At 35.9% G+C, this 25243-nt stretch overlaps 2 protein-coding genes across 3 annotated transcripts; one reads left to right on the top strand and one right to left on the bottom strand.

The window, feature by feature from the left end:
- Positions 1-215: 215 nt before the first annotated feature.
- LOC149009460 (calmodulin-binding receptor-like cytoplasmic kinase 3) lies at positions 216-5519 on the bottom strand. Of its 2 annotated transcripts, XM_089160704.1 has the most exons (8): positions 5065-5519; positions 4452-4856; positions 4009-4233; positions 3244-3521; positions 2201-2366; positions 2023-2112; positions 1300-1598; positions 220-908 (listed from the first exon to the last, which is right to left on the bottom strand). In XM_089160704.1, exons 2-8 carry the CDS (start codon positions 4726-4728, stop codon positions 699-701), a joined length of 1545 nt encoding a protein of 514 aa, XP_089016830.1. In that variant the 5' UTR covers positions 4729-4856; positions 5065-5519; the 3' UTR covers positions 220-698. The 2 variants fall into 2 exon arrangements, with proteins under 2 accessions (XP_089016831.1, XP_089016830.1); XM_089160705.1 differs by lacking the exon at positions 5065-5519 and having other exon boundaries at positions 216-908; positions 4324-4531.
- Positions 5520-12798: 7279 nt separating this feature from the next.
- LOC149009459 (putative sucrose-phosphate synthase 1) lies at positions 12799-22782 on the top strand. Its single transcript, XM_089160949.1, has 13 exons — positions 12799-13206; positions 13313-13402; positions 14741-14982; positions 15471-15534; positions 15645-16343; positions 16515-16631; positions 16824-16955; positions 17071-17247; positions 18600-18653; positions 18742-18804; positions 18915-19865; positions 20348-20475; positions 21928-22782. The coding sequence occupies exons 1-13, from the start codon at positions 13024-13026 to the stop codon at positions 22205-22207; spliced, it is 3180 nt and encodes a 1059-aa protein (XP_089017075.1). The 5' UTR covers positions 12799-13023; the 3' UTR covers positions 22208-22782.
- The last annotated feature ends 2461 nt before the right edge of the window (positions 22783-25243 follow it).

Here is a 25243-nt window from a genome sequence, read left to right as displayed (position 1 = left end):
CCAAAGTTCTCCATTTTTTTTTTATCCTTTTCAACCCATTTTCTGTATTCAAATTTCTTGGATTTGAAAAGTAAAATAAAAATTACGTCTAAAATGTGTTCATACTGAATAGGCTGAAAAGAAAGAAAAAAAACGCTGCTCATGGAATTTTGATAGATAACAATCGCAAAAATTCCGGTTGAAACTTCCTTTTCCATTATTTTTCATACGATGATCAATATGAACTAGCCAATCCTGTCTGATTTTTAAGTGCATGTAGCTATACTCTGTTTCAATCAGTCATCAATTGATGGCAGCAGATCCATTACTTCCAATATGGCATATCTGGATATATATACATTTTTTTTTAATGTGACTGATTAAATCTAGTTACAGAGTGAGCTGTAGCTGTGTTCATGGTTGGAAAAGGTAAACTAATGCTAATGAAACTGCAAAGAGGCTAATCAGAAAGGAAGATTGCAATCGTTCCTTGTGCACGGGTAACAAGAAGGCAGAGTCGGTGTACCCAATGGTCGTCTTTCTTCCTCTTCATTTCAGTATCTGCTCTGATTCAGGATGGAAGTGAAATAAAATATCAACCATTACCTAGAATTCAGAAAATGATCTTCTCTTATAACTAAGGTTTACACTTTACACTTTACAAATTGTAGATTCAAACCATGGACCAAAAGTAAGAAAGTAATTTGAATTTGCACTTACTACACTCGTTTGACAGTGTTAAGATATTCCATTCTTATTCCCCACAATTTCTCCCCCACTTCTTTCATATCTGGGCGATCAGACCGTGTGGGTGCAGCACACTGGAATGCCAAACTGAACATTTTCACTAGTATCTTTACAGGTATTACTTCCTTCATTAATGGATCTACAAGCTCTTCCATGTTTCCCTCTTCACACTTCTTGAAAGCCTGCACATCACCAGAATTAGTTATCTTATCTGTTATTCAATACTAATTAATGGGTTCTTTAAGGGAAGGCAATAACAGAGTATGCCATTTTCATCTGCCTCATAACAGAGTATGTACATTTCAGTGGTGGCCCACAATTTGATAAGCTTCACAAGTAGATCTCCAAATCTACACGATTCAGTTACTTATAACTACAGCTTCAGCAATCCCTCATACAATCACATATACATCAACCCTCCCAATGCATCAAAATGGAGGTCCCATTTGCATGCGACAGTGATGACTGTTACATATGTGGCAGAGACTAAACCAACCTTATCAGCAACAAAACTAATACAAACTGACATTTTGTTCAAGATAGATAGATGATGAGTCAGAATGAATTGCTTACCCATCTGACTGTGACCCTTTCTTCAGCAGGAACCTTCAACTCCATTGGTCGACGGCCAGTAAGAATTTCAATAAGCAAGATTCCAAATGAATACACATCACTCTTGGGGGTGAGTTGATAAGTCATCATGTATTGTGGATCAAGGTAACCTGCAGTCCCCTTCACTTTGGTTGATATATGTGTCTGATCAATATCCATTGGACCAAGTCTTGCAAACCCGAAATCAGCCACCTTCGCTCTGTAGCTATCTGTCATCAGAATGTTGGATGACTTCACATCCCGATGAATTACTGGCTTATCTATTGGGTCAGGAAGGAGAAAAATAACAAATCAGTACTAAAATGGTTCAAGACAAGCAATAATAGTAGCAGATTCAGATTTCCCCCCCACCCCTAGGGTGTCTATATTCAATAGTCATGTTAGTAATACTATAGGTTCTGTGTTGTAATAAGCCAACAGATATACATACATATTTAAAGGATTGTTTGGCTTCAGAGAGTGAAAAATGTGGACAAATAATTTAACCGTATATAACTTGCCAAAGGTGCCTAAAAAGTGCAATGTCCACCAGCATAAACGATTGCTAAAACAAGAACCTGTACTTGAAACCCCCACTGGCAAGGATACAAGCATGCTTCATACATGCAAATGGATTAAAGAAAACTTAGTAAACATGTCATCTAACTCAGAAAAGTCTATAGTGAACACAAGAATTGTTTCAACCTGTATATATATGAAGGTAAGTGAGGGCATGAGAAACATCGATGGAAATTTCCAGCCGCTGATTAAAGTCCAAGATTTTTCCACGTTTACCTGAAAGGTTAGGTGGCAAATGTTTTATTAATTGTAATTTATAGATTAAATTACAAGTATAGTAATCCATGTATGACAATAATCTTACCATCCAGATGCTCCCTAAGAGTGCCATTTGGAACATACTCAGTAATAATAATGCGTTCATTTCCTCTGTCAACATAACCAAGTAGTCTCACCAGATTTCGATGTTCAATTTTGGCCAGTAGTTCGACTTCGCTGATGAATTCATTTTTTGAATGCCCAAAATTTGGCTGTTCAAAGTGTTAAACATCAACATAGGACAACTGGAAAATCCTCAACAGATAATATAGGCATAAAGCTGTTCAATACTATAAACCCATTACTACGGAAAAATGGAAACAAAGATTTCTTTTGAAAGCTTGTATACCCACAGAGCCATAACTAACACGATGACTCAATATTGTAAACCACTACATGATCTGAAGCCATGGGTTCCACTGTTCCAGTTGTTAGCCTACTCTCTTTAGATCTGCTCGACCAATTAAGTCGCATCCTTTGCTCCAGTAAACTTTTAGGTAGTCGGACTTGGTATCTCAACAAATGAGAATTTCCCCCCTTCCTTCTTGGTCTCAATTGAAATTTTAGGAGAAACACTATGATCAATGGAGGAAGAAATTAAATCTTTCCTCTCTTATTAAAATACTGAGTGTATTTAAGAATAGGCAAACTCTTAGTAGTTTGCCCAGATTAGTTCTCCACGTTGCTCAAAATGGTGAACTGTTAAGGCAAGCATTCCTTCACAAAAATAATTGGATGAGAGAAGGGGTCTTATTATTTGATGCAAAGAGCTAAACTGCATCTTAAACTGAGTGGAATGAACAATCTCAGCTGTTTCGACGAAAGGGCCACCTTAGTCTCCCATCTCTCCATATCCTCTTTGGGTGTTCTCCTAATTAGAGAACTTGGATCCCATTTGAATCAAATAGTAGATATACAGTGAAGTTTCTTGGGAGATTCATACTTGAATTTTCTATCATATGAGACGGCCAAACCATTAGAAATACAAATTTTTCTCCAATGAAGAAATAACCAACCTATAGTATACAACATAAGCAATTTTGGCACAGTAATAAAAGGTTCCAAGAAAAAGGAAGAATTGATGACTACCTGCTTTGCTCGTTTAATAGCAACAACTTGACCATTGGGCAACTCTGCTTTATAGACAGTTCCAAAGCCTCCTTCACCTATCTTTAACGATGGGGAGAAATTGTTTGTTGCTCTGATCACCTGATTCATATTAAGATGCACTGATCCAACTCTATCCAATTGTGGGTGCATCCCAAGTCGAGGACTCGGTGGTACTTGCTGTGGACTTGGTGGCATTCGCAGTGGACTCGGTGGCACTCGCAGTGGACTTGGTGGCACTTGCATTGGACTCGAAGTAACTGGAACAATGCATAATATTAGTCAAGTGGAACTACCAAATCATGAAAACAAAATGAATTGGTGATGCAAGAAAATGGGAATTGATGAAGACTGATAAGACTCAATCATCTAGATTTAACTCTCAATTGAAGGGAAATCATTAAGCAGATATATCTTGACTTGGAAAAGTTCATCCTGAATAATAAGAACTCTGTTGAAAAACCCAAGTCATTTAGTACTTTAACGGTTGCAGTGAGTTCAACCATTGTGATATCGTGGAACTACACACTACTCAACTATCTGCACATTGAATTGAAGATTGTTTCCATAGCAGATACTCTTCCATTACTATGACAGGAGAGTTAGCCAGTTATGCATGACCAATAAGTGAATGTGCACACTTTGAGCTTCAGGAAATTTTGAGGACTTAACATTATCCCAAAGCAAAGCTTGAAAGAAGGAAAAAAAGACCGAATTTTCAACCTTTCAGTGATAGTTTTGACTCACTTGATGGGTCCCTAGTAGGGAGAGTGCTTGTTATTTCTTTACTTTTTGAGCGAGAACCACGAGCACAAAGAAGACTATAATATAAAAGCAACATTCCTGATGCCACCATTGCGACGTCCTTTGGGGCCACCCAAGAACCGTGAAATTGGTTAATTTTTAATCGATGACTCTCTTGAGTTCCCAACTCACGCAGATATTTTCTCCCTCTTCTTTGAGCCAACCGCACTGGAAATCACAAACCCAAATAGGATTAAGTGAATAACCATTTTCTGCGAATGATAATTAAAGAGAAAGCATGAAAAGTAAGAACTTTGCCTTTGCAGTCAGTCCGGAACCCCAAGCGAACATTATATTGGAATACTAATTCTTATGTAGAACTCATAAAATCTTCAGAGATTGATCTATTGGAAGAAGATCTTCAAGACTAAAGCAAAAATACATGCCTGAGAAAGTCTCCAAACCACAGTTTTTCCTTGTAATTCCTCCCCAATCTTCCATTCCCATATCCAGAAAGCATCCATTTCTGCAGTAGAACTCAAAAGTGTCGCAGAAAGAAATTTTATCTACTCTGTTCCCATTTATGTAGAAGAGCTCATCGCTTGAATATCTTCCATTGCTGAACTCATCAGCTCCACAGACCTTTGGCCAATTTATTGACTTGGATACACAGCTTTCGAGCAACAGTAGTAAGAACAATAGGCACAGCAAAACTGAAAACATTCTCAACTGAGCAGTGCATTAGTACTCCATTTTTCAGGTCAGAGAAGTGGCAGAACTATCTCCACCGAAACGATTAGCTTCACAAAGATCGACTGTACCAAATCACCAGCATAACCAGGAAGTAAACCCTGTAGATGGAATAGTAGAGTTTAGGGTACAAAGTAAGAAAAAAACCCTGTTAAAGGAATCAAGAAAGAAACCAGATGACAACAGACCTAATACTCCAAATGGTGCTTCCAGAAAATTAAGGGGTCTAACTTTCTTGAAGCTCACATAGGAAAAAGCAGTAATAAAGAAGCATAAATTGATTGCAATACATCATGAACCATAACTCACAGGTATAGAATCAACTGGTTAGTCGTCCAAGTAGTATGAACATAGCTGGAAAGAAGAAACGGGAGATGATCTTGAAGTTGGATTAGGTATGGAAAGAAAAAAAGCAGCAAACTTTGGGAGGGTTTGATGGAAAGAAACAGAAGACCCACAGCAAAAGCAAGCTATGTAACTCCTGGTTGGTTCTTCTGCAAAAATTTCAAAAGCAATGCAAGAAAGCAACAAAGACCCATTGGAAGGTGGCGAGCTGTATTACTCCTCGTTGGGTCTTCTGCAGAAATTTCAAAAGAAATCATAGTTGAGTGTTGGCTCACGTTGACTTCCTTGTGTGAATGTAGGAATTTTCATATAAATTTTTTACATATGTCCATTCGTTTGGGCAAAAATAAATAAAATGCATGTGTTCATTCTGATATTGCGTGGGTTGGTAATGATTCTTGGTATTTCTCGTCCAAATTGGGGAGAATCAGTTTCTGTTATACCATTTTCTCATTTGATCATATAAAATCTTATTTGGTAAAACCAAAATAGATAGGTTCCAGTGGTAAAATGCACACAAAATCTTGTTTATCAAATGTAAAAAGTGGACATGTGCCCAGTTGGACAAATAAAAATCATATTAAAAACAACTTAAAATCTATATATGTTTTGGACATAAGGATTTGAGTTTTTTATTAGTGGCCGTGTGAAATGGGGTGAAATTCTGATCTCCTCTATTAAGTGGGAAAAAACAATCATGACTCGCTTTTCACAAAATTTAATATTACTTGTTATCTACCTTCTTTTAATTTAAAATTTAAAATTGAAATTATTATTCTTAACCTCTTCTTTATTTTCCAATAATTAAAACTATGGATGATAGGAGAAGATGCCAAGAAGTAGGTGAATATTATCATCAAGAAACACCGAAAACACCCATTAGATCGCAAAGTAGAAACCCACCTTATGGTATTTTTCATATTTTTTGAGTACTTTATTTATTTGTTGGATTGGTACTTGATGGGTTTTCTTTTGATGGTATTTTTAGGTACTATTTGTGTTGTTTTTTGCTCTTTTCACCTATATTTTTCTGAAGTAAAGAGGGTCAATGGTAGCGGTTGTTTTATTGTAGACAGAGTGTACGTAGAAAATGGGTAATTTCTCCCTCATAAGGATCAAATATGGGAAGATAATTTGGTCATAACACCTATTATGGGAAAAATAACTATTTTAATTTTAAATTAACAGAATAAATAACAATGAGTAACTGAGTAATATTGAATTTTATAAAAAAACTTAAAGAAAAGACCAGAATTTCACCCACTTAAAATAAAAATATCTACAACAATTGATGTAGATGTTGATATTATGAATTAAATCATCCTCATCCAGCCATACCAAAGTAAAATAAATAAATAAATAAAATTAAAATTAAAAATTAAAAAAATTAAAAAAATTAAAAAAATTAAAAAAATCCTTATCCAGTTCCTTTGGTGCGGTCTCCACTCAAATGCCGTGGGAAGAGGGGTCATATGATTTAACATCTGGACCACATAATAATCATTCCTAAGAAAAAAACATATTATCGATCATGACACTAAATAGATACACAACCGCTTTGATAGGCTATTAATCATGTTTGATAGTTGTTAACCCACACGCCACACACACCGAAAAAGAATAATAAGAGCCCATGGGATCAATAAAAACTCATGCAAAGACTTCAACATATGACGAAACCCAACGTTTGAATCACCACCGGATGAATCTCCTACAGCCTTCCATTGCATGTTTTGGCCTCAAAAACCTGTGTAACACAATCAAGCCAAGCTTTTTGACCGTAGCTTTATAAAAAATTCCATAGGTTAAAAACCCGTGTAGCACAATCTAGGATGAAAACTCTAACAATGTGCAACTTGTAATTTGATCGTGAGTGTCATGTAATTTATACCACCACACTAAATTTCACCCCTGGATGACATGTAAACCAAAAAACTAAAAAATAACTCATGCAATATATTATTAATATATTGAAGTGATGCGATTTTTATCATCCATACCATTCGATTAGAATCCCTACACTTTCTTCAATCTTCGAATCTAAACTGTAAATTTTTAAAGAATCCTAAGCTTCCATGAAGGTACGGTTAGTAGGAAACTAAAGCTTTAATGGCAAACACTATCAATTTAATGAGACATGCCCTCAAGTATAAAGCGATCAATTTGGACAATCGCTAATTTCGTTGGAAAAAGAGGTAAAGGAATCAAATTGGAATCTAATAACACATTTAAACAAATAATATAATTATTATAAATTTAAATTAACGAGAAGAACAGGCTAACTCGTTAATAACCATAATATTATTCTAAGTCATTCCAAGTATATGATTGGGTTAAATTGCAATGTCCATGTTTGATACCCTCTCTTCATCTTTGCTTCTCTTCACTAGAACCACCATCACAATAGCCACCCATCTGAGCTTCATCTTTGCTTCTCTTCACCGTAACAACTATTGCAAAGATAATCAACTCAATATTAAAAAGACAATAAAATAACTTTTTGAAATACATAAAAGGGTCGATGAGTAAGTAGCACACACAAATATTAATAGAGAAGCGTGGTGGAAAGAGGTAGGTGAGATAGAGACTATGGAGTCAATAGAGAAGCTTATGAGGAAGGCTTCATGAATGAATGGTTCACGCATTTGACATGAAGGTTTCTTTTTCTTTTCCTGAAATCCTCACCTGTTCCATAATTCTTGCACGGTTTCTTGGTGGAAACTACAGAATTCTCGGCCTTTTGAACATTACCAAAACGTCATTTCGTGGAGGAAAATTTTCTTCTTCTTTCTAACAATAAATGGAGGAAGATTAATCAAATTAGTGGTTGGTGCGCATTCTGTCTTGAAGCTTTAGAAGTCAGCTGCAACAAGGGCTGAGCAGCGGCTGAGTTTTTGGCCGACGATGGAGAAGACGGAGAGACTCGCATTTTTTTCTTTGAATAAAATAAATAAACTTATTAAAAAAAAAAAAACAAAACAAATAAATTGTAAAATGGCATTTTCATCACAAAAATTATTAAATTAACAGTTTCTGTTAAACTTGTCCTTGCTTAATCATTTCATGAAACCACAGGGGAGCCTTTAAAAAAGAAAACTTAAACTAGAATAAAAGTGACTTGGACCAAACCTCAGATTTATGTACCTGTTTTCACTCTGGGAGTAGTTGGAGTTGTGCCATTATAATTTGTTGTTCATTGCAAGGCATTTTGTGATTGCATTCTTTGTTATTTATTTATTTATTGATGAATGAAATTGACTTTGTTACTTATGCAGAAGAAATCAAGAATTCCATTTTGGTTTTCAATTTAATTTTATTTCCCCCATGAAATCGACCGAATTTATCTTCTTCATGTCTTACATTCTATGAATTGGTTGTAATCCACTGATTTTCTACAAGATAGTCTTCAATGCTCACTGATTATTCTCCCCTTAATTCCTATAGGATTGTCTTCAATGCCCAACCCATGAAGTGGAACCCAAGAGGTTATTGTCCCAGCCATTACCTGGAATGCAGGTGAGGACCCTGGTTCTGTTGTTGATACTTTTGGGAGGAATAAAGCAGTAACGATTACCCAATGCTTCCTTGCTAGAGAATCTCATGCAATAATAGCAACAATTGATGAAATAATTGCACATCTCACAATCTCAAATTATGGAATTGAGAATATTCCAGTTATTTTTTGAGATATTTCATCTGTTGTTGATGATAGTTTTCTCAATATATGTTGACGTTTGAATAAAATTTGACATGACAACTAATGTCAAGTGCATTATTAGTCTGTAGGCAGAACTGAATGGAGATACTTTGTCCTTGAAAAAATTTCAATAGATAATCAGCATGTATAATTTGGTAAGTATAATTTGGTAAATTCCTCATGTATGGTATATGTTAAAAGTATTTTACTTTCAATATCCTACCATCAATTCTCCTTAATAAAAAATTAAAAACAAATAAGCACATTTCTAAGCTAATGTAACCCTCATTGAACCCATTTGACAAATGAGATCTCAAAGAAAAAGAAAAAAATGAATAAGTAAACAAACTCATTTTAATTAATTCAAAACAATAATTATTATTAAGAAAAATAAATATAACAAAGTTTTAAATTATTTAAGCCAAATCATGGATTACCATTAAAAAGTTACACTTCTAAACAGAATATAAACATAAAACCACGTGCATCAGAATTTGATAGTATATATAAAAGGTAAAGAGCAAAAAAAGAAGGCTTTTGGTGTATGTTTGAAATGGGTTTAACCTGATTCCTAATTGGGTTGGGCTCTGTTGAAGGTTTAGGGGAACGAGTTCTAGGGCTTGCGGCATGAATCCGGATCATATCCCCCCATGGCTTCCCGACCACAAAAACCATTGGGTCCCACTAGTGATAAAAAAAAATTTATTTTTTTTAAAAAGTGTTTTTCACCGTAGGCCCCACAGATTTTTATGGTTAGGAAGCGTCGGGGAGCACAAAGTGCTCCTCATCGGGGTCGCAGATCCGGATTCGTGCAACATTGCTCACATGCAACACCGACCTTTGGGCCTTAAGAGAGGGAGGAGATCTTGATATCAGTCACCTTCTAAATTGCGGGAGTCATGCAGCCAACCGACCATGTTTTTTTTTTAATATAATATACATGCTGTATCATTGTGTGATTTTTTTTCCTATTTTTTTATTTTTTTATTGGGTTATCCATTGCGTGGTCATGTAATACGTATAAAGAGTGGATAGAAATTAAAACACATGCAAAGACAAAATAAATATTTTGAAAACTTATTCAAAAAATTAGTGATGCAAATGATTACACGCATAAGCATCTAATGGAAAGATTATTATTTATTATGTTATAGGGTGGGCATAAAGCCATAAATCGGAAAAAGAAAAAAGAAAAAAAAAGGAGAGATTACACATACATCATTGTTTTTTTTTTTTCTTCAAATTACACATCTAAATTCCTCAATGTATTTAAGGATGACAATGGTGTGGTTAATTTTATAATTTAGAAAACCTTGTCACTTGACAAAATTTCACTAATTAGCTAAAAAACAACTCTTCTTTGGTGAAACTCGAATATTTTACTTTAGGATTTTTAGTAACAAAATATAAAAAAAACTCTTACAATATTTCGATTTAGAGTGTATCATTTCGTTCAAATTTATATTTTTATCCGAAACTTTTAAAGAATCCAAAAGACTTTGTTCTTCTATGAATGGTTATTAGGAAAACTATCCTTTTAAATTTAAAAAAAATCCAAAAAACTTTTAATCTTCCATGAATGGGACAACCCCTTAACTTCAAAACGATCAATTTGACCATTCGACGACTTTGTTTGAAAAATAATGGATCTTGCTTGGCACCATTACTTATATGACACCGTTCTAAGCATCGAATGGTCAATATGAAAAGTTGAGTTTTTTATTAAATCGTTATTGTAGATTTGATCCATGTGCAAGAAAATTAATTTTAAGTGGGAATAGACTCAATTCGTTTCTCACAGTTCACGACCAAACATTATAAAACCAAAACTCTATTTGAAAATAAAAAATAAAGAAAAATCTTATTCTCTAAAATGAAAATCAACCCATCAAATACCTAATTTTCTAGTAGCCAACATTTCCTCTTGATTTTTTAGTAAACCGAACCGTATATGCCAATGATGTGTTAGTAAAGCGGTTAAAGACTCTACCTCCCACGGGGAGGTCTTGGGTTCGCACCCATTCGGCAGCATTAATTTGAGGATGTAATCGTGGTGCGCGAAGCTAGCCCCGGATGAACCTCATAAAAAAAAAAAAAAGTTAAATTTTTAAAAAAAAAAAAACCGAACCCTATATATTCCCACTTGAAATTCATTTTATTGTAAAAAGATAAAATATATAACAATTTAATCAAAAACCAAAGATGATGCCACGTAGGCACTGCTACTGAACAAAATCCGAAAAAGAATAGAACGAATCAAAATTGGAATCTAATAATACATTTTAAAATAAATATATAATTAAAGGTTTTAATTAACAAGAAGAATACGCTAAACCATGTTACGTGTCCCAACAGGCGTTCCCAATTGAGTGAATGGACGGGACTTCCTCTTTTTTTGTGATTTTACTTTTTGTTTGGACCTTCTCGAAATTAGAAAAATATATAATTCCTTCTTAAACACATCTCATGTTAGGTCTACGTAATAATCATCCATCTTCTCACAAAAAAAAAAAAAATAATCATCCATCTTCTTTATTTCTGTTAAATGGGCACTCTAATTTACCAACTTACCCTTTTATGATCCAATTGAATTATATATTTAAAATTTTACCAAAAAAATAAAATAAAAAAAATAAAAACTGTCCATACAACATTCCATCGCCCAATACCTCAAAATGTTGCTAAGCTATAGCCACCTCAAACATCATTGTTTTGTTATTCTGTAGCCCAATAATTATCCCATTTAATGGGGGAGCAACTTCCAATCAGCTATTCAAGGTCATGCTAATATGATCATTTTTTATTTTATCCATTATAGCTTTTCTGTTCATTCAATCATTTATCTTAGCATGCAAAGGTCTCCGTTGCTCTCCTATTCTCGTAGCTTGTCATTTATAGGAACAACTCCCAAACTAGCTCTAATATGATCATTTCTTATTTTATCCATTATAGTTTTGCCACTTATCCATCTAGATCACGAGTTTATTTATATTATTATTTTTAACAGTATAACACTCTGCACCGTACATCATAGCTGGTTGAACAATGGTCCTATAAATTTGTACTTTAAGTTTTAATGGAATACACCGATCACATAAGACCCCGGACGCACCTCTTCACTTCATCCACCCTATTTGAATTGTTTGGAAAACCTCATCATCTAAATCACCTATTCTACTTATGATTAAACCTATGTACCTAAAACAATCACTCTAATTAATCTATTTATTGTAAAGTATCACCACCTCATCATCTTTCCGATCATGACTAAAGTTAAAAACTAGATATTCTATCTTCAATCTACTAAGTTTAAAGCCTTTTAATTCGAAGCTACTCTCAATGATTTTAGTGTTACTCAAATGCTATTCACGAGCTTATCAAAATTAAAAAAAAAAAGAGAGAACTATTTATAATGTATATTTTAAAAAATTTATGAATATTTATGATTGAGAGTTATAACTACAAACAATTGAGCGATGTGCTGATGTCAATGCATAGTTGGTAAAGTGGTAAGATCCATATTTCTCAATGAAGAAGTCATTGGTTCGACCATTGTGGACGATAAAACTCTCCCAGTGAAGATGTAATCTGAAGGAATCGTGGATGAGGTTTTCTTTCAAGATTGTTTTTGTCATTTTAAAATACTTAACTTGCTTATCAGTACTTAAACTATTATTTTATTAATGGCAGGGAGCGTGTTTAATATAATTTTAGGAATATCTTAAAGAGGGGGTTGTGAAAATTCTCCGAATGTTAAAGAAAAATAATAAAGATTATGAAAAGGGTATTTTCGTGATATAAATAAAGTGATATGGCATATACCCGAATGATTCCCAGATAAAACGTTGTAAAATGGAAAAAGTGAATAATTGTTTGGACTAGTAGACTTTAGGGTCATTTGCGTCACACGACATCAAAGTCTCGATACTTTCCCCAGATCTTGTAAATGGGAAAAAGGAAAATGAAAAAAAGAAACTTCCATATTTTATAGTCTTCTCCGGTTCTTCTCTCTATATCTGGTGTTCGAGCGAAGTCTATTAACTTCAATACCCTGTCACTCTCTGTGTCTCTCTCTTTCTCATCCTTTGTAGGACTATACAGTGTCTTTTCTGAAGCAGATAAAACAACACTACCAGAAACTCCTTCTCTTAAGTTTATTCCAGTCTTTATCTTCTTGTCTCGGACGGAACTGCTTTCGAGTTCAGAGGAAAGGAAAGCAACTATCGATGGCGGGAAACGACTGGATTAATAGTTACTTGGAAGCGATTCTTGATGTTGGCGCTGGAATTGAAGGACAAAAGCAATCGTTGCTGTTGAGGGAGAGAGGGAGATTCAGTCCTACTCGATACTTCGTTGAGGAAGTTATCACTGGATTCGATGAGACGGATCTATACCGTTCTTGGGTTAAGGTATGATAAATATATCTTTAGGTGATTGTTTTGAGAAGAGGAATTTGGATGGGAGAATACAGAAATGATCAACTTTTTATTCTCTTGCCTTTACTCTTGCATGCAGGCATCTGCGACTAGGAGTCCCCAGGAGAGGAATACAAGATTGGAGAATATGTGTTGGAGGATTTGGAATTTGGCTCGCCAGAAGAAGCAGGTTTTTGCTTTTTCAATTCTTCATAGTTTATTATCTCAAGGGCCTGCTCTGATCTGAGTTATTCTGTGAATTTTGAGCTTAATAGTAAGGATCCGAGTATGATATAGAGAGCACCTTGTAGGAAGAGTTTAACGACTCAGATGGTGTCTTTACTCAAGAAACAACTAAGCCGAGGTTTAAAAAATGAGATGGAGTCTTTACTCAGATGGAGTCGGTCTTCGGCGCCGGACGTTTCTTTCTTCGGTCAGACTTCGTATGGAGAGAGTGTTCACTAATCGGACTTGACTAAGTTGAGTCTGATTCGTATTGGGTGATTGCAATCCTAGTTTAAAACCGTAATGAAGCTGTTTACGTTAAGAGGAACAAATTTAGGATTGCAGTAACGTTTACAAAGATTTCAGCATTTGAAGGCTGAGCAATAATTTTTGAATTTTGATAGGTTCGTGGCTTGAAAAATCTGCTTTTGTTTCCTCCACCCATATGATAATCTTACCTGGAGCTGTCAGGGGCATCCACTAATAGAAATCGTGGATTAATGGCGACAGAAATTTAGTATGCCTGCATACATGCATGTCTAGATGTCTGTATGTACGTGTAGTTGTAGGAAAGGGGCAAATTCTTGGTCAAATTTTATTGATGTGGTGAAAAACATATCTTTATGCATGTGTGCATATATGTTGCTCGTATGGATTAAGTCTCTCTCACGCGCCTGAGTGTGATTGTAGGTTTTCTTGCATCCCTGAATCTGCATTCATTTTGTGCTTCTTTTTGGTTTTTTCCCTTGTGAAACTTTTGTCCATGGCTTTGTTCAGACATTTCTGAGGTATGAAGCACTATCATTGTTAAATGAAGATGGATTTATTGATGTAATCAGTCTACGTAAAAAAAGAAAAGTAATTGAGCCCAAGACTTAATCAAAATTTGATTGGAGAGCTGGTTTGTTTTTTGTCCCATCTAGTCCTACAATGATGCGACTCTTAATCCTTGTAACTTGCAATAGGATTTCTCTATTATAGTTATTCTGACATCATATTGGCAGTAGGTAACGTTGCATTTCCTTGTTGGCTTTAGGTTCATATTGTTTTTGCATCATTTCTTACATCCCCTACATGTTTGATCCTGGAGAATGTGGCTCTTTTTTCTTTCTAAGCAATGGCAATGTCATTGCAAGAATACAAATTGATATTCCATTTGTAGGCCTTAAGATCTATTATAAATCCTTATTTGCGCTCTGTTGTCTTGATGTCAATCGTCCATTATTTCAATCAATTCTTGTAATTCTGTACATTCTTTGTGATTATTTTTTTCTGAAAATAGCTGCTTTGCTCTTTTGTGCAGCTTGAAGGGGAAGAAGCTCAACGCATGGCTAAACGCCGTCTTGAACGTGAAAAAGGTCGCAGGGAAGCAACTGCTGATATGTCGGAAGATTTATCAGAAGGAGAGAAAGGGGATGTCGTCGGTGAATTGTCAGCTCACGGTGAAAGCAACAGAGGAAGAATGCCCAGGATTAGTTCAATAGATGCTATGGAGACTTGGGCTAGTCAACAAAAGGAGAAGAAAATGTACATTGTGTTGATAAGGTATGGACTCCCATTTTATACTGTTAACCTTTCTGTTGTGGTTATTTAGCATCTAGCCATCTACTGAACTTTATGTTGGGTTCACTTCTCAAAGAATTGCATTCCAATTCGGCAAATGATATTTTCAGCAATCGTATACCCATGGTTTGGTTATTCCAGTGTCAGTTGTGAATGTTGCATTTCTTAATTGATCTCAGTTCAGAATTTCCAGATCTCATCTCTATTTGGAGTATTTTGAATTCGACACTCCCGGATGTAGTTTGTTTAATTTCCATGGGAGGCTAAATTGATGTTGGTATCATCATCAGAATTTAAAACTCTGTTTATCTATATCATTTAGAAGCTTTTGTAGACAAGCTGTAAATGGTTCAAAGTTTTGGTGCTTTTGTTTCTTTTTTGACCTGTATTTTCATTTTGATATTGGGTTGCTATCCTTTTAATCTATTTAGCATGAGTGACGATTTTTTTAACCATCTGTCTTCGTGCAGTCTCCATGGCCTTATACGGGGCGAAAATATGGAGCTTGGTCGTGATTCCGATACTGGTGGTCAGGTGGGACTTGATCATAAAACTCTTTTGTTGAGATGCTTATTGATGTCATCTATGTAGTAACTTGAAAATGTTTTCATCACGGTCTAAGTATATTTTCTACATTTTTTCAGGTCAAATATGTTGTAGAACTTGCAAGGGCTTTAGGAACGATGCCTGGAGTATATCGGGTTGACTTGTTGACTAGACAAGTTTCAGCACCTGATGTAGACTGGAGTTATGGAGAACCAACAGAGATGCTGGCTCCTAGAAACTCTGATAATTTTTCAGATGAGATGGGAGAAAGCAGTGGTGCTTACATTATCCGTGTACCATTTGGGCCAAAAGATAAATATATTCAGAAGGAACTCCTGTGGCCCTACATTCCTGAATTTGTTGACGGTGCCCTTAATCACATAATACAGATGTCTAAGGCTCTGGGAGAACAGATTGGTGGTGGTCAACCTGTCTGGCCTGCTGCTATCCATGGGCATTATGCAGATGCGGGTGATTCTGCTGCTCTTCTGTCTGGTGCTTTAAATGTGCCGATGCTTTTCACTGGCCACTCGCTTGGTCGGGATAAGCTTGAGCAACTTCTGAAACAAGGACGCATGTCCAGGGATGAAATAAATTCCACATATAAAATAATGCGTCGGATAGAGGCAGAAGAGCAATCTCTTGATGTTTCTGAAGTTGTAGTCACTAGCACAGGGCAGGAGATAGAAGAACAATGGCGTTTATATGATGGATTTGATCCAATATTAGGGCGCAAACTACGAGCAAGGATCAAGCGTAACGTTAGCTGTCATGGCAGGTTCATGCCTCGCATGGTTGTAAGTGCTAAATCATTGTTTAGTAAATTATTTATGGTTCCCTACGGAAGATACTTAGTGAATTTAAAGTGAGTTTCAGTCAAATTCATATTTGATGATAAGTGATCAGCTTCTAGGAGCACTTTGCTGGGTGGCTTTTTTTATAAAATGATTTCTTATCCTTATCTGCAGGTTATTCCTCCTGGAATGGAGTTCCATCATATAGTTCCACATGATGGTGATATGGATGGAGAAGCAGAAGGAAATGAGGACAATGCAGCCACACCAGATCCACCTATTTGGTCCGAGGTATCAACAATTCTCTTTTTGTCATTCTTTCCAGTCCATGACTGACTGATTTTAAATGATGTTTATTCAGATTGAGGTGCTTAATTTGTTTTGTGTTGTGAAAATTGGGCTTGACTGCTTTTGTTGTTTTCTTATTGTTATTTCTGTGCTTAAGCTGCTGTTATTTAACTAGAGTGAGTTTTCATATGGCAGATAATGCGATTCTTTACAAACCCGCGGAAACCTATGATACTTGCTCTTGCTCGGCCAGACCCTAAAAAGAACATTACAACTCTGGTCAAAGCATTTGGAGAATGTCGCCCGTTAAGGGAGCTTGCTAATCTTGTATGCTTTCTGTTTAACTTGGTTTGGCAGAGATTCATAATTTCTCTTTCAGTGGATGAATATTTGATTGTTCAAATCGCTAAAGCAGGTCTTTAAATTTTGTATTTGGTTGTAGACATTAATAATGGGCAATAGGGATTCTATTGATGATATGTCCGGCACAAATTCATCTGTTCTTCTGACAATACTTAAGTTGATTGACAAGTATGATCTGTATGGTCAAGTGGCATACCCTAAACACCACAGACAATCTGATGTTCCTGATATCTATCGTTTGGCTGCAAAGACAAAGGTACTTCCCATTTATTTATGTATCTTTAAGTATATCAGTTGATTTTAGGGTAATTGCAGTATTATGACATGTGGTTCAAATATCAACTAAATTATTACCTTTTTTTTGTTTATTATTGTTAATATTCATTCTTCTTGATACTGTCTCAACATTTCAAGGAAATATATTGTTCAACTTATAACCTTTTGATCAAGGCTGACATTGATTGGATTTACCCCTAGCCTTTGTTTAATCTGCCAAACAATGTTGTTTGCAAAAATCATACAGCAAGGGATCTGATCTTGAATTTCTCTGTAAACTCATCCATGATTAGAGAAAATAGATATGGGCTTAGAGATGAACCTGTGTATAATCCAGCTGTTATTTGGAATTTGCTGACTTGATCCCCCTCAGTTCTTTCACTAGTCACCATATTATAGCTATCCTTCGCTTTGTCCACTTAATTTCTTGAAACATTTTTAGGCTCTTCAGCTTACCCGATGAACTCTCTGAGAACTCTGTTATAAGCTTTTTCTAAATCAATTGCAACCACATGAAGATCATACTTTTTCTAAATCAATCACAGACCATATGAAGATCTTTCTTAAACCTTTGAAACTTTCCTTTAAAATCCTAGGCAAACAACTGCTTCTATGGTTGCCCCAGCATAGAACCAACTTGGTTATCCAAAATATTGGTTTATTTTCTCAAACATGCTTCAGTCACTCTCTCCCATAATTTCATAGAATGGCTCACGATTTTTTTTTATGGATGAATACTGGCCCTCGAGTTTAATTCCTCTGTAATTACTAAAGCTTTGAACATCACATTATTTTTCAAACAATGCTTTTTCTCTGCTAATCCAGCATTTTTCTTGTGCTCGAAATAATGTTAAATAACCTAGTTAGCCACAATAAACAACAAATATTTCCACCCTTCTAGACCTTTGCTGGGATATGATCTAAACCTATTTTATGTATTTTCATCATTTTTAGGAGTTCTTTAACTCCAGCCACCCTACTTTTCTATATAGGTATTGGAACCCTCTAAGATTCTATTACTTGCATAATTCTCGCTTATTAAGCTGTAAACATAGTTAGCACACATCTCTTACATCTTCTCATTGTCTAGTAAAATATTATCACTAATTTTGAACGCATCTAGTATGGTAGAAAGCTCGTCTCCCTCTCAGTCTGGATAGTTTAGACTTTATTATATATATTTTTTCTTCTACCAAGGGTCATTCTATGTTTATAATTTTTCATTCTTTGTGTTTCCCACATTCTCGCTCATTTTCTATTGGTCAAACTATTTTAAATTGTACAGTGAGTTGATAATTTTGTTGTATCTCATTTTCAATCTGGGTTTTGCAGGGTGTTTTCATCAATCCAGCTTTTATTGAGCCATTTGGGCTTACATTGATAGAGGTGCTAATCTCTATTAATTTTTGCAAAGCTCTTATAACTGCAAGTTAATGTATCATCAAAACTGATGGTTTATGCCTTTACCATGCAGGCTGCAGCTTATGGTTTGCCTATGGTTGCCACAAAAAATGGAGGTCCTGTCGATATCCACAGGGTATGCAATGATTTGGTCTTTGAGAAGCTGTGGTGAAGAAATTATTGATCTTTTTGTGGAAGTTGTAATGAGATGAAACTCTTATGTTCTAATTGTAAACATTGTTGCAGGTTCTTGACAATGGCCTCCTTGTTGATCCCCATAATCAGCAGTCTATTGCTGAGGCTCTTCTGAAGCTTGTGGCGGATAAGCAACTTTGGGCAAAATGTCGGCAAAATGGTTTGAAAAATATCCACCTTTTCTCATGGCCAGAACATTGTAAGACTTACTTGTCTCGGATAGCCAGTTGTAAGGCAAGGCATCCACAATGGCAAAGAAACGATGGAAATGAAAATTCAGACTCAGAGTCACCTGGTGATTCCCTGAGAGATATACAGGATATATCTTTGAACCTAAAGCTTTCATTAGATGGTGAGAAAAATGAAGACGGTTCCACTCTGGACGCTCTGGATTCTGAAGAAAATACTATTGATCGGAAGAGTAAGTTAGAACATGCTGTTTTGGCTTGGTCAAAGGGTGTTTTAAGGGACACGCACAAGCCTGGGAACATTGAGAAAGGAGATCCTAATATCGTCCATAAGTTTCCAGCATTCAGAATGAGGAAACACATTTTTGTTATTGCTGTGGATTCTGATACTGGTTCAGAACTGCTTGAAAACATTCAGAAGGTCTTTGATGCTGCGAGGCCTGCTAAGACTTCTGGAATTGTAGGGTTCATATTGTCAACAGCACTGACCATATTTGAGATACAATCTTTTCTGCTCTCAGCAGGCTTGAGTGCCACTGATTTTGATGCTTTCGTCTGCAATAGTGGTAGTGACATTTACTATCCATCTTCAAGTACTGAAGGCGGTCTCTCTGAGTTTCCTTTTGTAGTTGACTCAGACTATCATTTGCATATTGAATACCGTTGGGGTGGAGAAGGGTTGAGAAAGACATTGGTCCGTTGGGCAGCTTCAATTGTTGATAAGAAAGAAGGAAGTGAAGAGCAAATTGTTACTGAGGAGGAGCAGCGTTCAACCTCATATTGCTATGCATTTAAAGTGAAAAACCCAGCATTGGTAAGGCTAGTTTTCTATTTAGTTATTTCTTTTTCTTCTAATGAAGAAGTTAATATAAGTTGTCAGCATTCAAACATGTTGAGGTTTGAGGGCAAATTCTGGCTGAAATTTTTTGAAAGTGGTGCTTTATTTTCAAACACAAAAGCATGAGTTGTTTGCACCTTTGATTTCACGTCATCTTTACGAGGCATAAGAAACAAATAGATGGTAGTAAATGATCATTTCAATGATTGAAATGCAAACATCTAAAAATATTGAGGATAATATGGCCAAAGATGTTATATGTGCAGGTGGAAGTTGATTTCTTGTGTGAGCAGTGTAGTCTTCTGTACTTTGCCATGCTTTATTTTTCTTGGTTTTTCACTGATCAATAACTGTGTTCAATATTTCTGAGAAGTGTGAAGTTTTGTCATTGCTACCATATTGAATATTTAGGTCATTTTCCCTTTTTTCTCATTTATTTATTTCTTGTGCTTCTACAGGTCCCTCCTATCAAGGAACTCCGGAAATTGATGAGAATTCAAGCTCTACGATGCCATGTTATATATTGTCAAAATGGCATCAAGCTTCATGCAATTCCTGTATTGGCTTCTCGATCTCAAGCTTTGAGGTATTTTCAAGCTTATGCTTAATGGTTGCAAGCAGTATGATTGCTACTTGTTCTATAGCTCAATTTATCAACCAAGCAGTATGATTGCTACTTGTTCTATAGCTCAATTTATTGTGATTCATTGATTGCTGTTTGTTCTGTAGCTGAATTTATTGTGATTCTTGGTTACGATTGAGTATATACGTCATTTGTCCAAAAAGTTGGTTTACATATACTAGCATGTAATTCGAAAATCATGGAGTTCTTGGGAAAATTTTGGAGATCTTCAGGGCAGTTCCAGCAAGGGAAGAAACAAGAGAAAGAGTAAATTAAACTTGAGTTACCCAGAGTTAGAGAAAGGGACATTGGAGGTGCTTCATGTTTGAAAAATGACGCTTACACCCTTTGGGATACTTTTTTAACAGGTTTGAAACAACCCTCCATTCCTCCCTCCCTCCACTCATACACCAGTACATAAAGCACCAAAGGAGGACAAAACAACTGAACGCGTGTAGTGAAGGGAGTCATTTCAACCCCCTTCTGTATCTACAGATGCAACAATGGAGGATATCATGGAAAAGATTCCTCCACTATTCTTTCTGTGTGTGCTGTGTGCGAGACAGTGAAAAGATAATATCTAAGCTGGCAATAATGCTTGCTGATCTGTAAATCTTTCACCAGCAGGCCTAGATCCCTGTATACTGTTTCAGTGTGACTTTTGAAGTCTCAGCAACTGTCCAACGACATTGGTTTGTTCATTCTTCCTGTTGTCTTTACTGTTTCTGCCCCTTTTCTTCCCACATGATATTCACCAAAGCATGGCTACAAATATTGCATAGGGGAAATAAAAATGCTGAGGAGACAATTTGAAGAAGCTAAATGGCTTTACCAAGAAAAAGAAGAAGCTAAATGGCATATGAAGCTTGTAGCATGAAGAATAATGATTTTCTCTTTATCATTTTTTGCTTTTTTTTCTCCTTGTTTACTTCTCTATGGGGTTTCGGGAATTGCGTTAGGGATGCTGGCTGGGATTTTGAATAAGGTAGGCATGTCAGGGCAGTGTGTTTTGCTTTGTGTTTCTTTTCAGAGGGGTTGGGGTGGGGTTGGCTGGGGAGGGTTGCCGTGGCTCCATCCATCCGATCGATAGTCAGAACCATACCTCCATGTGCCTCAACTGTTCTGGAGCAACACTGAATAACCATCAGCTATCCCGGCCTCCTATGTGATGTACTGTGAAGAAAATATCAAAATTAGTCTGATTAGTTGGTGTGATTACTGTGTTTCTATTCAAAGAAGAGGATGCTAAATTTTTTTCTAGATTAGCCAAGGAAGTTCTTAATTTTTACATCTCTTGCACTGTGCTCCTAATCTTCTTGTCTGTCCTGGTCAATTGAAGCCTTGATGTAGAAATTGAATTTCTGCTGCATTTCACCTTGAGATGTTACATTGGACTTTGAAACTCATTCTCTGCAGGTACCTATATGTACGGTGGGGCGTGGAGTTGTCAAATATGATTGTGTTCGTTGGAGAATGTGGGGATACAGATTACGAAGGACTGCTCGGAGGAGTCCACAAGACTGTTATACTGAAGGGAAGATGCAGCAGTGCACGTGCCTTGCTTCATTCAAGCAGGAGCTATCCTCTAGAAGATGTTGTGCCATCTGATAGCTCCAATGTTGTTCAGACCACCGAACAGTGCAGCAGTGATGACATACGAGAGGCACTGATTAAACTAGGAGTTCTGAAGGCTTAGATGATAAATAACTCCATCTGCTGCTGCTTCTATGAAAACAACAACCTAAGGTCCATTTCCAACTTCGGTGGCTGGTTTCCCTCAGATCACCTTCAAACCCAAATCCTTGAGCACTCATTTTGGAAACTAGCTCCAATTGTTCCTTCCTCAAGCAAACTGGTTTGGTTTTCTCTTTAGCAAAACATAAAAGAGAGGGTTCTTTTCCTGAAATTCCACAGCATCATTTGTTTTGTTAAGTATCTTTTGGGAACCAAAAGCTTCTGGTTTTCTTTGCTGGTGCCCAGTTGTTGTCTCTTGCCTGATCTGTCAACCCACCATTGCTATCTGCTGTGACGGAGAGATTGATGGATGCCTTCCAAGTTTCACTTCTCCTGTTTGGGAAGAAAATTCGTGTGCTCTCACCCGCCTCCTTTTCTGTGGAAGCTTGGGCCAATTGTACTCGACCTTATGTTTTAAGGTGCCATAGTATTTGTGTAGTGTTTTCAGTTATGTAAAGTGAATTCACATAAATGAAGAATGCAGTTCCTAGCTGTTTTCTGATTTTGGTTATTTACCCAATGTGATCAGTTATGGTGTTTATTTTTCTGTCCTTGTGGTTGGGGTGGTGTTTAGGGTATCTATCCAATGTTGTTCGCTGCGTGTAAATGTAATCAAACATGCCGAGCTGAGCGTGTCAGTAACCTTGGTAGATATCTTACTTACGGGTGACACAGCCCTGGCGTGGTCTTACAATCATAATTTGTGGACTTCAACCGTAGGTCCAGTAGAAATGGTCAGGTCCTATTAGGGAGGAGGTTCATTCTTCGTAATTATATCAAATACTGCAACGCATCAACATTATATATTATAACAATTTTGAATCCGGAAACTAACAAAAAATATGCATTTCTTTCGATCAACCACATTAAAAAAAATAATGGCCAGATGGAAAATATATAGGAAGTAAACAATGCCATTAAATGAATCCATTTTTACTAGTTACGACTCGACAAATGGTAATGAAGATAGATAATCATAATTTACATGACAAAAATGGCCCCTGCATTTTTTAAGTTTTAAACATACCTATATTTTTTCCTTATTTCTGACTTTACATGTGAAATACCACTATTTAGTCCCCTCAAAAATTAAAAATAAAAATTTAAGATAAAGATGATGGGTACAAATGTCATTCTTAATCATTATCTAATAGTTATCATTAAATCCTAATTTTAAGGAATAAAATGTTAAATTCTAAAATTAACTCATGATCCATGAATTTCTCCCTATACATTCTCTTATATTTTCATTCCTATTTATTCTCTCATTCCACAACTTAGTAAAACATTAGCTTTCATGATTCCCCACCATTAATCTAGTGGAGTGGTGCATGGTGATTGTTTTCCTAGTGTGTTATGTTTTTTACCCAAATTCTTGTACCTGATTTGGAAGATGTACATCAACCCGACATTTTTTTGTGGGCGATTTGAATGACTTGTTTGCCAAGATTTGTGGTGGAAGTGGAGGGCCGGAGCCCCTGCAGTATCATAAGAACCGACTCGATGGATTGACCTGTTTACCCAATTGTTGTTTATATATATGTATCTTATATTCTCCTACCATATTATTGGGGTTTTGAGTGAGAGTTATTGTAACGCCGTTCTTGGGTATTGATTGTGAGAGCTCATTTTGTTCTTCTTATATATAGTCAAAAAACTCTTCTTCTTCGCTCGTGGACATAGCATGCTACATTGATGTGTGAAACACGTTAAATATATGTGTGCTTCTATTTTTGTTTCTTTTTTCGATTCACTATTTTTGTGGTGTTTGTTTTAACACACCGGTTCTTAAATCCTTCTTGATTTCTAATCATTCTTTCTTAAATCGCATAAAAGAAATACATTATGAGTGCATAAGGCACACCATTGACAGAACTAGAACCAATTAAAAACATGGAGAAACCACTAATTTAAGACCCTAAAAACACGAAACAAGACTTGGAATAGGAAATGAGAACCTGAGACGGCCAGCAACATGTAGGACAAATTTCGAGATCGCCGCGCATAACTGGTCCATTCGCTCGCCGTCGCCGGGGAAGACAACATAAACAACGACAACTAGACCTTACCGAACTCGATTTTCAGCAAATTGGTGAAAGATTGAAAGTGAACTTATCTATAATTCTAATATAAATAGGGGTGAATTTTTGTAATTTAAGATAAATTTTAAACCTATAAACCTAATTATTGATTTGTCCATACCTCTCAGCTCTAGGATTTTTTTAGAGACATATGTCAACATTAGGGGCTTGCATGGATGATATCCACGCAACCGCGAAAACAATCGGATGAAATTGTCCATCAACACACTGAATGACCAAAACAACCCCCAAGAGTGATCTTGTTCTCATTGTTCTACCAAGCACCCTAATTCTCAATCAACCATTGTGGGATAATACCCATATTTGATTTCAAAGCTGAACACCTTCCCAACTTAGTAGTTAGGGTTGTCTAAACCTTACCATGGACTAGGGATTTAAATTCTTAATCCGAACCCTAAACCCAATCCTACTAAAGGTTAAGATGCCCCATCTCAAACCTTATTCTACTAGAGTTCTACTAAGCTTGACATGTCCTAATTTATATTAACCCAACCTTGATTCTTAACCTTCACTACTAATTAGACATACCTACATGATGTGTTTTACTATATAAACAAAATAATAAATGTTGGTTAGTGGTCCTATGGAAATTTCATTTAGTTCGATACTTTGATTAAACAATTAATTAAAACTCGTTGTGTATATAATTATATTTCATTAAATTAACATCTGCTTGAGAAAGACAGATTGGTCTGAGAACTAAACTCAAAATTATCCTATGCTATTTGTTTGTTTATTATTTTTTTAATGGTTATTATACATTGTTAGGGAAATACATATGATGATATAGTAAAATTATTGTATAGATTTTAAATTATCTCTTATTTTCTTATAATAATAAAAGTTATATTTTCTAGAAAAATGTGAGATTGGTTTTTTTTTAAAATATTTTAACA

The sequence above is a fragment of the Hakea prostrata genome, chromosome 7 (assembly GCF_041222555.1).
Source record: "Hakea prostrata isolate BN-2017 chromosome 7, UWA_Hpros_2, whole genome shotgun sequence".
In the NCBI taxonomy this organism is placed as follows: domain Eukaryota; kingdom Viridiplantae; phylum Streptophyta; class Magnoliopsida; order Proteales; family Proteaceae; genus Hakea; species Hakea prostrata.
This window is presented reverse-complemented; position numbering and strand designations above follow the sequence as displayed.

Coding starts and splice junctions, on each gene's coding strand:
- LOC149009459 (XM_089160949.1), top strand. CDS start 13,024: ATGGCGGGAAACGACTGGATTAATAGTTACTTGGAAGCGATTCTTGAT. Junction 13,207..13,312: donor TATACCGTTCTTGGGTTAAG/GTATGATAAATA, acceptor TCTTGCATGCAG/GCATCTGCGACTAGGAGTCC. Junction 18,654..18,741: donor TTGGGCTTACATTGATAGAG/GTGCTAATCTCT, acceptor TTTACCATGCAG/GCTGCAGCTTATGGTTTGCC.
- LOC149009460 (XM_089160704.1), bottom strand. CDS start 4,728: ATGTTTTCAGTTTTGCTGTGCCTATTGTTCTTACTACTGTTGCTCGAA. Junction 1,599..2,022: donor TTACCTTCATATATATACAG/GTTGAAACAATT, acceptor CTGACCCAATAG/ATAAGCCAGTAATTCATCGG. Junction 909..1,299: donor AAAGGGTCACAGTCAGATGG/GTAAGCAATTCA, acceptor GGTGATGTGCAG/GCTTTCAAGAAGTGTGAAGA.